The sequence below is a fragment of the Monodelphis domestica genome, chromosome 6, assembly GCF_027887165.1.
Source record: "Monodelphis domestica isolate mMonDom1 chromosome 6, mMonDom1.pri, whole genome shotgun sequence".
Taxonomy (NCBI): domain Eukaryota; kingdom Metazoa; phylum Chordata; class Mammalia; order Didelphimorphia; family Didelphidae; genus Monodelphis; species Monodelphis domestica.
Genome location: NC_077232.1, coordinates 76878537 through 76893207, shown reverse-complemented (window position 1 = coordinate 76893207; position 14671 = coordinate 76878537). Strand labels below are relative to the sequence as shown.

Below are 14671 nucleotides of genomic sequence, written 5' to 3'. Positions count from 1 at the left end.
TGGAAAGTTAAGGTGGGACCAGGGGCAGGAAATGCAGATGAGAGATATATGCTCCCTAGCTCCTGTATCTGGATGATTTGCTTTGGTTGGGGAAGTAAAAAGAAGAAGAAGTTGAAAAAGTTATTGAGAAATGGCAAAGTTTTTCTCTTGAAAAGAAGAAGCTTTGTGTACCTGGAATCAGAAGACTCAGGTTATAGCTCTGCCTGTTACGGAATATTACTGTGTGGCCTTGGGTAAATTACTATTTCTGTAAAATGAGGGGGAAAGGGATTGGACTAGAAAGTCTGAAAGGCAGTCTTCTTTCTACAGGCAAGATTCATCACCTTCGATTCTGTGTGAGTGCCTTTCCTCTTCATACTCTTTGGTAGTAGGCAAATTAGGTCTTCTTGAATTTTCCTTTTGTTCTTAACAGAGCCAACATAGTCATCTGAGAAATATGGGTCAGCAATAGGCACACACTCTGTATACTCTCTCTCCCAGGTCAAGTGATTGGGAATGGCCAGAAAAGTTAAAATCTTCTGGGTTTACAGTTGTTTTTTGTTTTTTTTTTTTGTTTTTGTTTTTAAACCTATTCCTGTCTGTACATGTTTTATGCCTTTTCTCAAAGTAAAATAAATGCTTTTGGGAGTTAAACATCTAAATTTTGTCTTTGTAACTTCAGTAGCACCAAATATAGTGCCACTGGACAGAAGGTCATTGTAGATATTTTATTTTTGTCAGATTTAGTCCTCTATCATTCCCTACCACCACCAAGCTTTAAAATTTTTAATAGTATTGAGCTCAACTTCTTTGTAGTTTTTGAATTTGGCTATAACATTTCTTGGTGTTGTCAGTTGGGGATTAAATACAGGGGGTGATCTGTGGATTCTTTCAATCTCCACTTTCCTCTCTTGTTCTAGGATCTTGGGACAGTTTTCCTGGATAATTTCCTCTAGTATTATGTCCAAGCTTTTTCTTTTGTTGTGGTCTTCTGGTAGTCCAATTATTCTTAAATTGTCTCTTCTTGAATGATTTTCTAAATCATCTGTTTTGTGAATGAGATGCTTCACATTTTCCTCAATTTTTTCATTCTTTTTGTTTTGTCTTATAGTGTCCTGCTGCCTTGTGAGGTCACTTGATTCTAGTTGTTTTATTCTGGTTCTTAAAGATTGGATTTCATCTCTGGCTTTTTGGTCATCCTTTTCCTTCTGGTCTGATTTTCTTTGAAGATCGTCTTTCATCCTCTTTGTCGTCTTTCATCTCCTTTGCCCCATTTTCCAGCTGGTTGATTTTGGCTTTCAAGACACTATTTTCTCTTTTTAGTTCAAGTGCCTCTGTTTCCAGATGACTTATCTTAATTTTTAAGTTCTTTTCCCAATTGTCTTCAGCCTCTCTTAGTTGTGTTTTGAGTTCTTCCACAGCCTGTATCCAATTTGTTGGGATTTCTGGTTTATCATTTGCTGATCTCTCCCCCTCTGTTCCATTTGCTGAGTAGTAGCTAAATATTGTAGTTTCTATCTTCTTTTTCTGTTTGCTCAAATTCACCCCTTCTTTACTCCCCATATTTGTCTGTACACTTGTTCCTCTCATTTTTTTTTGTTTTTTTTGGGACTTCTATCAGTCTCCCCTCTTGGAGCTTTAACAGAAGATCTCTTGGTGTAGTCTGTGGGGGAGGGTTGTTGGGGGTTTGGGCTTCCCTGTCCTCTGGAGGATTTTGATTAGCTTAAAGTCCAGCAGTCAGTGAGGATGGGTGGGGAGCCTGGGCTTCCCTGTGTTTTGGAGACTTTTGATGGGATTGAGTTCAGCTTGGTTGGGCTGGGTTTGCTTTGAGTTTTAAACTTCCTGGATGGCTGGAGGAAATATGGAGGATCTCCAAAGCTCTGGCCAGGCTGCCAGGTCTATCTATGCTCCTTCTAGGCTGCCATCTTGACTCCACCTCTAGGTTTCTGTTTTTTCAGAAGACCCTGCTCTCTAAGGGGGGAGGGGTTGTGGCCTCCCTGGGCTCTGAGGGCTCCTGATGGGATTAGGTTCAGCTGGTTTAGGCCAAATGAGCCCTGAAGCAAAAAACCTCCTCCTCCACAATCTGTGTTGAATGCCCGGGGACTGGCCCAGGTTGCTTTCAAGGAATGCCCTTTGGAGCAACCCCTTTGCTGGCCCCTTGAGTTTTCTGTTCTTTCAAAAGACCCTGCTCTCTAAGTGGGGAGGGGTCCTGGCCTCCCTGGGTTCTGAGGGCTCCTGATGGGTCCTTTGTAGTTTTCTGGATATTATGTATAAAAACTAGTAATGCTCCTAGAAAGGCTATTGATCAAGCCATTATGGAAAGAGAGGCTAAAACCTGTTTTAGGGATTGGGATAAGGAGAGATAAATCTGTAAGAGGCATCTGATCTAAGCATGAAGGAAGATAAGGATTCTAAGAGGGAGAGATGAAGAGAGAGTATATTCGAGGCCCAGGGGATAGTCTGTGCAAAGGCAAAGAAAGGTGCCAAAGATGGAATGCTAAGTTTTAGGAATGGTTAGTATGTTTATTTGGCTAGGTCTTAACGTACAAAATGGAGATAAAATATGAAAACAGATTTGGAAAGGTAGGAAGCAGACGGAGGGTGGGGGCGGGGGTGGGGCTTTAAATGCCATGATGGAATTTGAAGCAATAAAAGGCTAATGAACTAATTTGGCAGATGTGAAATAGATTAAAGACAGAGGGCCCCCAAAACAGGATGAACAATTAGATGATGTGGGCCTAAACTAGGATAGGAATTGTGTATGTAGAGATATCATGAGGCAGACAACATTTATATGGTGCTTTAAAACAGGCAAAGTTCTTTATGTACATTATCTCATTAGAGAGGTTGTTAACATAAAATTGACAACTGATGACTGAACATAGGAAAGACACCAAATAGAACTTCAAGAATTTGAATCTGGGTGATTAAAAGGACAGTACTAACTGGTTGAATCTGTATTGCTGATGGGGGAAACCTAGTTGCAAGTACCAGGCAGCTGGTAATGTGGAAGCTTGGTAGAGAAACTAGGGCTGCATAGATTTTAATGTAAAGTAAAAGTGGGTAAGGAAAAACCCCAGGAGCAAATGAAAACACCAAGAAAAAGAATATAAAGAGATGTTACACCAGAACAGAATAACATGTGTTTAATGGGAAGGAGATAGATGATGATTTGGCAACAAGAACTATTTTTGTCATTGCTTTCTTTTTTTTAAAAAATGAGTGACTGATGCCAAAGATCTATGATTTCATTGTTGTGTTCAGATTCTCCAATGACACAGATTTAAGGCCCTATATATTCTACGTAGGCTACTTTTATGAGTATGCTGGCTCCAAATGATCCATTTTGTAGGGACAAACCATCTGGCAATGAGCCTTTGTAGATTCATTTGGGTGCATACTAAGACACAAGACATGTATGTAGCAAGTCTACACTTGATGTCTTTCCAGTTTGCTAAGCCCATCCAGAGCTTAAGCTAAACTGACAGCAAAAGAGACAATGAAAGAAGAGTTGACCAGATGTGAATTATAGGGGACATCAATGTCAACTGAGTTTTCATGTATTGTTTGTTTGTATCACAACGTTAAAAATAAACACATAATTTTTGTAAATTCTTAAAGGTTGTACTTCCAAAGCTTCCCTTGAAAACCGTTGAAGCCACTCAATAAGCACACATCATGCTTTTAAAAGCATCAGATATTTATTTAAACATTGTTATTAAATAAGATATATATTTTTAAAGCTCACATCGATTGTAGCCTAAAAGCAACATGTTACTTTGGAGCTTCTCAGTAGGCAGTAAGCAGGGCTTTCAAACTTATTAAAACACCAGCTGTGTTTCCACAAAAATGTCAGCTCTCCCAGTTCCACTCATACAGGAAACTACTTGGTAAACAGCCTCTTTCTCTGCTTCTTAATGGATGCCTGACCTATTTATTGCACCATGGACACAATTCTGAATGAATCCTGCTGCAGGCACTTAACACAAGCAAGCTAATAAAAAACAGGAGATCTAGATTGGCTAACATCAATGGGAAATTTATATACCTGGCCAAAAACACCCCCAACAGTTATTCCTCTTCTCTTTCTCTTGCTAAACTGTAATCTAACTTTTCAAGCAATGTGTGGTCATGAAAAAATATTTTTTAGATGTTTATTACATGAATCACTATATTTCTGAAAGGTTATTTCATTTGGGACAATGAAACTAGTGAAGAAATACTTAATAGTTTGTGCTATAGAATCAATGGATCACTATGTCAAAAGCACAGGATAGGCCAAAACAAACAAACAAACAAACAAAAACCTGTAGCTTTCTTTCAACTGGTAGAAGTAAATGAAATAACTAAAGTATCAATAGAGATAAATAGCACTTGGGTAAATGAAAAAGTTTTAATTTTAAGATATTTCTATTCTAATTTTAGATACTTTAGATAATTCTTAGCCAAGTACTTAGTATAGAGACTTTTCAGAAAAGTAAAAAATGGACAATTGGTATCACTAAATTAAATATCCCATTTCAAGTGTCCCTTTTATACAGACACAGAATGATCACAACCAACCCAGATCTGACTCACCTATTCTTTTTCCTCTCTGAAGTGAAAGTGCTCAAAAAATCTTTAGCTTTTCTAACTGGGTCCACAATAGCACCATGTTTAAATCTTTTCAGGTAATATCCCCATAGCAGTGAAAAGTAATTCAAATCTGGAATTTTGATCTTCTAATTTGAAAGGGTTTTACACCTCTCACTCTCCCATTTACTCACTAGCACCTCTGCTTTAAGAGACTCACAGAATATCTGACAGACCCTAAAATAACATATAAATGTGAGCTGTGATGAGGAAATTAAGGCAATTGGATGTGAAGTGACATAGGTAGGGTTAAAGAGAAAATAACAGCTAACATTTTATTCTATTTGTTTCTGTTCCAGGATTAGGTGGAATTTGCAAACTATCCCCTTTTTGACAATATCTCTGACCTCATTTGATGAATTACTATGATCCATTTGTGACTATTAACTTTCAAGGAAAAAAATGATCACTTAAAAATTCTAGCATGTATTTCTGCTGGAAATGTTCCACGAAAGCTTATACAGTGAACTACCTTGAAAACTACCAGGTATGCAATGGGGGCTGTCTAGCTTTCATTTGTATAGCACTTTTTTAAGAGATTGACCAATAATTTGTCTATTTTATTTGTTTTGCCAAAATACCAGTTTCTAGTCTTATTTATTATTTCAATGGTTCTTTGACTTTTGATTTTTATTAATTTCTCCTATAATTTTTAGGATCTCTAATTTAATTTTCATCTGGGCATTTTAATTTGTTCACTTTCAAGTTTTTTGATTTGCATGTCCAGTGCGTTGACTTCTGCCTTCCCCAATTTGTTGATATATGAACTCAAGGATATAAATTTCCCCGAGTACTGCTTTGGCTGCATCTCAGATTTTGAAAGGGTGTCTCATCATTTTCTTCAATGAATTTATTATTTCTATGATTTGTTCATTAACAGATTTTGGAGAATCATATAACTTAATTTCCAATTAATTTGATTTGCTTCTCCATGCACCCTTACTAATTATTATGTTTATTGCATTATAATCTGAAAAGGTTGCATTTATTATTTCTGCTTTTTTGCAATTGTCTGTCATGGTTTTCTTCCCTAATCCAAGGTTAATCTTTGTGAATCTATATTGGTAGGTGGTGAGGAGAGGAATAGTCTTGGTCTATACTGTTGCTATATTTACCCAGAAGTCCTTTTCTTTAATTTCTGACCCTTTCCATGCTCTTGGTTGTTTCATTCATCACTGGCTTAAGATTCAATCAAGATATTTTAAAACTAGTTTTCTTATTTGTTGTGGGGAACACAGAGGTACTAAGCTTTGGCTTTCTTCATATGTTAGCAAGAGCAAAATGGATGTTCAGTCCATGGGCATAAATCAGTTATAGCCAGACCTGACTTGTATTGCCACAGAACTAGTACAGAGGATGACTCACTGTTATGTTCCTCTACAGTGCTAGCTTCACCAGGTTCATTTCCTGAACTTCATCAACCATTTAATCTAAATAATGGCATACCTGTCATACTCAAGGCAGGGATAGGTGGGGAAAAGAAGACTAAATTGAGACAGCAATGACCTGGATTTCAATCTTGTCCTTGTTACTTCAACTTGGCATAGTCCCAGTCTTTCTGAACCTCAATTTTTTCCCCCTTAACAGTGAATTGAGGGTATTGGCCTAGATAATTCCAGGTTCTTTCAAACTCTCCCTATAATTTCATGAATTGGTTCAATGAAAGTCAATTTTAATTTTATGCATTTATTATTATGTGTGTAGAGATAGCATTATCAGATATTTTTGGTCAAAAATCTAGAAAATAATGAGAACAGGCTTTATGGTACTAAAAATACAAATTATTTTTACAAAATTCTCCTCTTATAAGATTTTTTAAACATAGGAACTTAAACATAGAAACTATTCAATTACTCAATGTACACATTGTTACACATAAGCACATATATACATGTATATATATATATATGCATGCATACACACATACATAACATTCATATCTACTTTGCTCAGAGCAAGGGGCATATTTTACTTCTGAAGCATTTTTTTCTGCATAGCTTACCATCTACGTCATCACTACTCTTTCAATCCTCTTTCCTAGGTATGGCTTTAATAAAGAAGTCACACTGTCTTGAGAGACAGCTAGAGAAAGCATTCTTATCTTCAGAAGGAAAGAGGACTTTTGCAAAGGAGAAAGGCATTAGAAGGCAATGAATCGACACAGCAAAATAGCACCAGTCCTTAAAAGATGTTTATAGCATATCCAAGAGTAAGTCCCAAACAGATAAGGATGAAAAAACTTTTTCATAACAGCTGAGAAGCATAGGGTATTTTTTGAGGTGTGAACACCTACATCTCCTCCCATCCCCAATTCAAGTCAAATGCCTCAGCAACAACAATAAAAAACACACTTGGGCTCTCTTCTTATTTTAGAAAGATAACTAAAACCCTAATGGGAATGACTTTACTATTAAAGAAAAAAGTTACTGACCACAAAGATGGTATCTGATGGGCTGATGCAACATAATGCTAAAAGAACACACTGATTTAGAACACATATTCAGTGAATCAAAGATGGTGGAAGTGCACTTGTTTGAGAATTGCAGAAATGTCAGTTAGCCAATTTCCCTTTTTTTCTGTCTTTCCCTATCTGTGTAATTTTCTGTTTCTCTGTCTCTATCTCTCTCCATTTTCAGCTTCAGCTCTAATCTCTCAGTTACTTTTCCATCTCTTAATGAATTGAGCTAAAGTTCTCATTCAGTCTAGGTAATGATGTGTTATGTTCACTTACTGAAAATGGAAACTTTATTTCTCCTTGAAGTAAAAAGTGAATATTTTTACATAAGTCATTTTCAAATATACGAGGCCTAACTCAAAGAGCTCATCAACACTGTAGTTTTAATCTGCTTTCATCTTATGTCCACCTTCTAGCACTTAGCACAAGGTCTGGCTCATAATAGTACTTAAGTATTTATCGACTGATTTTTCTGAATGGCTTTGCTTCCTTCTCCAGCTACACTGAAAGCTGGTTCAGGTTCTGCCTTCTTCAAGAGGTTTTTCCTGATCCCCTTCTTCATCAATCATTTTTTTCATCAGGTGTTATTTCAGTGACCACTCTAATGGAGCCTGACTTAAGAAATGAAGGGAGCAGAAGTCAGAACATCAATGCTGGATTAAAGGTTTTACAAGTTAAAGTTGGAACAAACCTTGGAGATCACCTAATCCAATCTCTTTATTTTTCAGAGGAAGAAATTAAGGCCCAAAGAGTGGGAAAAAGTAACCCTAACCCACCCACATGATACCACGGTCCAGTCTGGCTGCTTTTTCTGTCTTTGTCTTTTCTAGTGGAATTTCTCCTCCTCCCCAGGCACTCCATGGACTGATTGTCAGAGTCTTAGTGTGGTGGTTCTACAATTCTCAACACAGATTAAAGTTTGTTGAAATTGTCTCCCCTCCACCCCATCTCGTTTTACTTTTGTTTTTAGTCCTTCAACTATGTAGGTATTACAAAATCTCTATTCCAGCCATAATTCTTAACCCCTTCCCATCAGAACAATCTGGAATCTACTCTTTGGTCCTTGGTGCTGAGAGGTGAGCATTTGTCTTATATTCTACATAAAGCCAAGTCTGCACATTGCTTCCCAGGCATTTAAAAATCATACCCCCCCCCCCCCACACATATATACATACACTTTTCTCTGCCTTTTTATTAGCATCCCATTATATGCCAACATTTTCCATTAGACTATATGCTACGTGAGGACAGAGACTGTCTTTCTTGCTAGTATATGCACCTCAGAGCTTGGACTACTTCCTGGCACATAGTAAGAGTTTAATAAATGATTAGTTCTCATCATTTTCATTTTTGTGTTTAGGTGAATATCTTGTCAAGCTTTCTTTCTCTTCCCTTTAATGCTTCTCATTGCTTAAAGAGATGATACTGCTCATAATCATCCATTATCTTTTGTAAGACTTTACAGATTATATTCTAAACTTGTATTGGGCAATCATCTATTTCTATATGGTTGTCAGATGTTTACTAAGATGCTTTCTTGGCTTTTTTGATCTCCTTATGCCACTTAATTTATATTAGTTTAACTTTTAACCTATAAAACGTAGATAGATTTTTAAAAATATTCTTAGTCCTGTGCTTGACACAAGAGAGTTCTGGTAAATATGAATCTAAAATGGTAGGAAGTTGGGACCATAACTTTCTTATAATGTCTTCATCTTGGGCAAAAAAAAATTTTTTTAATTATTTGAACAGGAACCAAAAAGAAGCAAAATTGGGGAAACATAGGTGATATTTTTCTTTGAGGAGACTTCTGAAAATATATAGGAACCTAATCTATTTAATCTTTGGGAATCTGTAAAATGAAGATTAAAAAAATTATACTGCCTGTTAGGGAATTGTACTGCCTTTTGTGGGAAAGGCACACTATACATCTTGAAGCATGACTGAAATGGAAAATGTTATGATAGTTGTGAGCATCAGCTGTACTTTAAAATGACTTAGCATTAGTAATTAAAATGAAGTTTTATAAATATTTTACTTTAGGTAGTATGTTTTTAAGCTCAGTTGTAAACAGATCCAAAGGTCAGCAATATGATATGTAGTCAATAGCTAATATGATCTTGGTAATAAAGGAATAGTCTAGAAAGAAAAAGGTGTTAGTTTCACTAATCTCTTCTCTGGTTAGGTAATACCTAGAGTTCTGTGTTCCATTGCTGCCACTGATTTGAGTAAGGGCATATCCAGAAAAAGGCAAAGAAGACATATGAGGAACTGGAGATGTTCACTTTTTAAGAGGACCAGACTGCATGTTGGGGGAGGCAATTAAAGTAAAGAATGCACTGCCATATGGAAGAGTGGTTAGATTTATTCTGATTACTCTGAAAGGGCAGAATTAGGTACAATAGATAAAACTGTTGAAAGTTAAATATTTCAGTTCCATTTTAGGAAAAACAGAAGGAGATATTTTGAGAAGTATCAGTTCCACATCAATGGAGGTCATCTAAAAAGACTGACTACTTATAAAGGATGCTATATAAGGGTTTACTTGTTCAAGTATGGGTTAGGTTAGATGCCTACTGAAATTATTTCTAACTATAAGATGCTGTGAATTAATTTTAGTCTAATTATAAGAAAATAAAAAATGTAAACGTCATGATATTCTTTTATATAGCTAAACCTGAGTCAAAATTGAAAAACATGGCAATTATATATCTTGGTAATCTTTTCAGAGGAGTCATTGGGCTCATCTGTTGGGGAAAGGGGAAAGAGATATTTAGTTGAACAGGGCTCATATTTTCTAAAACAGTGGTTTTTAAACTTCTTTGATCATGTATCCCTATTACTAAGATATTTTTGAGCACATATAGCCAATATATATGCATATATAAACCTGTATATATTTATATACTGAAATATGCATCACTATTCTAATATGTACATTTTCAAATAAACATAATATTTTTTTAAAAGATGAAGGTGAAGTAAAAAATATTTAAAGATATGTCAAAAAGTACAGAATCCCTCAGATTAGATGTCTAAGCCATGCCCCCCTCTCTCTCTTTTTCTGAGGGGTGGGTGGGTTATGGGCTGGGGAATTACTGCCACCTGCCCATATAGTAGGTACTTAAATTCTGGATGACTGATTGCCACAGTGGAGATGAAAGGAAGGAGGACAGGGATGCTGAATTGCAAGGCTGGGCTCAGAAAAGATAAGAGTATGGCTGCTAACCCACTTGGGAAGGAATTCAAGTAGGTAGGTAAGACAGCACAGAGCACAGACAGGAAAAGGAGAACAGCAGAGGGAAGTGGTGGCTACATACAGCTGAATGGCATGGCTGTCCTACCCTTTTTCTTCGTTCTAATATTTTCTTTGTATATTCTAGTAGATCCACACCCACCTTTGGGGATCACTCATTTAAGGCTTTGAATATCTCCAGTTTTCCTCATCTTCTACATTTCTTGACAACTGCTACCTGTTACTCTATCAGGGGAAGAGTTAGCTACACCAAGGTAGAACTACTGATAAATGTTGAAAACATGGATATGCAACTATGAGATTTCTGTATAATGTGTATACCAATTATTTGTAAAATTCCTTAGGTATTGATATAGGTTATATTTTCCCCAACAACTCTGGGATAACCATTATTTAACATTTATAAAGCACTAACTTCCTATTAGGTATTGATGAAATAACTCTAAATACAAGTCAGTAAACTACTTCTTCCAAAATACAAAATGACAAATAGTATATGAGATTACCTAATTTGCTTTTATAAAAGAATAGTTTGAAATAATAACATGCCTTTTTAAAATAGCTTATCATATCACTACTGTACACTGTCTACAGTTAACACTTTGGACATTTAGGTTGCATACATAATTTGCAAGACCCCAACATTCATTTGAAAGACAGGATTAAACCAGTCTATGAGTCTATTCTATCTAAAAAGAAATATCAGCCATCTCTTCTTTCTTTTCTTTTTCTCTCTGTAATTATTGCTGTTGCTCTTCAAATAATGGCCATATTAAAGCTTGCCTTAGTCTGAAGAAGAGTCTAGTTATCTAGAGACCCTACTGCCTCTTCACTTTTACTAGACTCACAATACTTGTGTGAGACATTGGGACATTAGGGGTTGGGGAAGGGAGAAGAGACAATGAGGAAAGCAATCATTTTCCTTAGCGCTTCCATAATTCTTGATATCAATTGGGCATAACTGAGGGAAAAAGGGAAGTGCAGCAATGTCAATCAGTGCAATTACCCATTTATGCCACTACTAGGAAGTGTCTCCACATAGTAGCTGCAGATTATTAGAAACTCTATTGCAGTAAATGAGCCAGGAAGAATCTTTTTTTTTTTTACAAGTCCTGGCAATAACAATATTTTAAGGATCACAATATTATTAAGAAAGGTTCTTTTAAATATCTTAATTCCATACCTCACAGCATCCAGTCTCTTATTCTGTCGAATGAGTTCAATGAACTCCTGAATCCTGAGGCTGAACTCCAGACAGCTCTGAGATTAAAGATAAGACAAGAGCTTACATACTGCATATTATGTGCTTTGATGACAGCCAAATCCCAAATCCACATAAAAGAACATATATACATCTCCCACAGACATTCACACACTATGAGCTAAATCTTCTGTGTATTTGTATGAAAAGAAGGCCATTTATTATTTTAGAACATGAATTCTTAGAATATTGGCCAAAAATTCAAATAAAAATATCTATTTACTTTTCCTATATGGTAAGGTAAGCAATATAACAAATTGACCAACTCCTTAGAGGAATCAATGGCTTTCTCTTCCTTATAGAAGTAAGAAAGCAGAGGGTAGGGGGAGTTAGAGGAGTGGGCAAGGATAGCTCTGGGCTACAAACATTCCATTTGTGGTAGAAAGGCAATTTATTAATGAGGCTATTAAAGCAAAGGAGCAGGATTCCTTGATGTCTTAGTATGACCAAGAATTAGAGGGAATAGTTCAGGCACTGGCTACTCAGCTGTGCTTAGCACATTCATGTGGCTGTGCTATCATTAATATGACTAACGAGAAAAGGCAGTTTTTTAATTTGGAGGTTTGCATTTATTTAACAAGGAATTTTTTCCCTCAACTCCAGAAAATGAAAAATGGCAGAAAAATTCTGTTCCAATTCCTACAAAAAAGAAATTCCAGGAAATAAACTAAAAATTGTAAGTATTTCAACAAACACCCACCCATCCCTCCATAAGAACCCCGAACCTTAAGTCTTTTTTACTTTTCAAAGAATTCCTTTTAAGGTATAATGATATGAACAATTATTTCTTTAAAAGTAATTCATCATTAGGTCACAAAATGTTTGAAATATAACCTGCTGAAAACAAATACCAAAGCAGCAATTTTATATTATAATCCATTATTTTAAAAAGTCTTAAAAAATAAAATGGGAAATAATCCCTAAATGTTTTTCATCACTCAATGAAACATTTTTCTTCCTTTAATTTTTAAAAGTAGTCTTATTCATTCTTTCTTTATATGTATGTGCTACTTTTTGAAGTACCTCAAATGACATCAATAGAAATTCCTAAGATTTTGGGCTTTTAAAGAAGTAATCAATAGAAAGTAAAAAAAAATAACTGCTTGGTTTTAGTAACTCAAACAATTTCAGTATCCCAAAGGAGGAATCAAAGCATATACTGTAGATCATATTCAATTAAGTCAGTATAATCTGCCCTTCAACTAATTTGACTTTTGGAGTTCAAATATGTTCACATCACAACACAGGAGTGTAAAAAAGGAATTTTTTCCTTAAATCATGCCATTTCTCTAGAGGTCTAGGATGCTCAAATTCAATATATGTTAAAATGCGAGAGATCACTCAAAAATAAATTATGAAGACTGAACTTAAATTTTAATATTATAAAATATTTATTAATAGCTTACCAACTTTACTCTTATGAAAAACAACATAAAATTCCATATTATAGCTTCAAAAGCCATTGTAAAGAGAAAACTGGCTTCTAGATTTTAATAGAATGAAAAAGGACTGAGATGCTGACTTTTCTTCAATGTCTTGCTATGTCTCTAATAAATTACAAGTAAAATCTTTAGTGTATAGGGGAGAAGGAAGGGAAAGGAGTAAGCCATAACAATATAAAGGCAAATCCTTTATTTTACATGCTCTAGTTAAAGGAGGTTGATGCTTCAACAAGTTAAATGGATAAAGTCTGCATAAAATTAGGTATTTATTTATTGAATGTAGACCATTCAATAAATGCAGAGTTCTCCAATAGCTTCATTTGAAGCCTTTGGCCCCATTCCTGGGATCTTGATAACAATCTGATTAGTAACTTCCTTGTTGGCACCTATTTAGCCACTGGTCCACGTTTAGGACTAGAAACCTCAAATAGGTTGAGGACTTCTGAGAGAATGTGAAAGGTATACTGTTGGCCTGGTACATTTGTGGCTCATATGCTTTTGCACATTGTGACCTACAACATGATTTATTTTTCTGAAGTGTAATAATTTTAGAATTTCAAGGCACTCTATGGGGGATAGGGAGAGAAGAGAGAGGAGAGATAGAGAGAGAGAGGGAGAGAAAATCTCAGATCAACTGAGTGTCTGTTTGCTTTTCAATTTTAGCTTTGTGTGTCTGTTTCCTGACTAATTTCTGAACAATTTCCCCAATCATACTGGTTTCAAATTGATTTCCAGGGTGGGAGAAAAATACATGATCTCCATTTTCAAAATCTATCAGCCATAGTATTATTTGTACAATGGATTTCATTTCTGGATTTTCCTACAGTAAGTTCTACCAATCAGCAGCAGTAATACAACACCCACTGTGTGCTGGACACTAGAGCCCACTTGTGGCCTTCGAATGGAATGAAGGAGAAAACCAAAAGGCCCTCTTGCAAAAAGAAAAAAAGCCCAGTTTCTACTCCATGTCTTTGGACTGTTATACACTTAGTGTGACTCTTTGATAATTTAAAACAAAAACATACACTGGAATGGGTGCTCATGAAATGACTCCAAGAATAGAATTCTTGTTTTGAGCAATGATGGTCCTTATCCTTAGAACTGATTGCAAGAGATGCTTGTTTCAATAAAACACAAGCTAGCTAGCTACCTCTTCTACCACAGGATACCACAGCTACCCAGGACCGGAGGTATTGAAAGGTGAATCGTCTATTTAAACAAAAGTATGGTAATGCTGCCTCATCTGCTCAGTTACTGTAATAGAAAGATACTATGGCAAGTATTTGGAAAGGCAATGGTCATTTTCATTCTTGGGTTAAGTACTCATGTTTAAGGAGGTATCTTATATGTTGGGGGTCTGGAGAATAGGACTGGGTGGCACTCTCTGCCCACCTCCTATAAGAATTATATTCTTTGCTCAGTTCTACATTCCCTTCTATTCTCTTTGAATGTCTTTAGTTAGAGATACCTACGCTTTCTCAATTATATGCTATAGCTAACACCTAAAGCTAAATAAAACGGACACAGGATTGAACATTATATAAAAATGAGAAAGGACAAAAATTATGACATTTAATAAGGCCCATATTTCAAAGAATGAATAGGAAATTACCTTAATTTAATAGTTAAAATTTTTCTTAAAGTTT

General features: G+C 35.7%; 1 protein-coding gene across 3 annotated transcripts in view; it reads right to left on the bottom strand.

The window, feature by feature from the left end:
- MAEA (macrophage erythroblast attacher, E3 ubiquitin ligase) overlaps positions 1-14671 on the bottom strand; it is a 181907-nt gene that overhangs the window by 38487 nt on the left and 128749 nt on the right. For all 3 annotated transcript variants that reach the window (XM_001365447.4, XM_016423369.2, XM_056803649.1), the window contains one exon: positions 11506-11582. In XM_001365447.4, coding sequence (XP_001365484.1) covers positions 11506-11582 — 77 coding nt within the window. The remainder of the gene's footprint in view (positions 1-11505; positions 11583-14671) is intronic.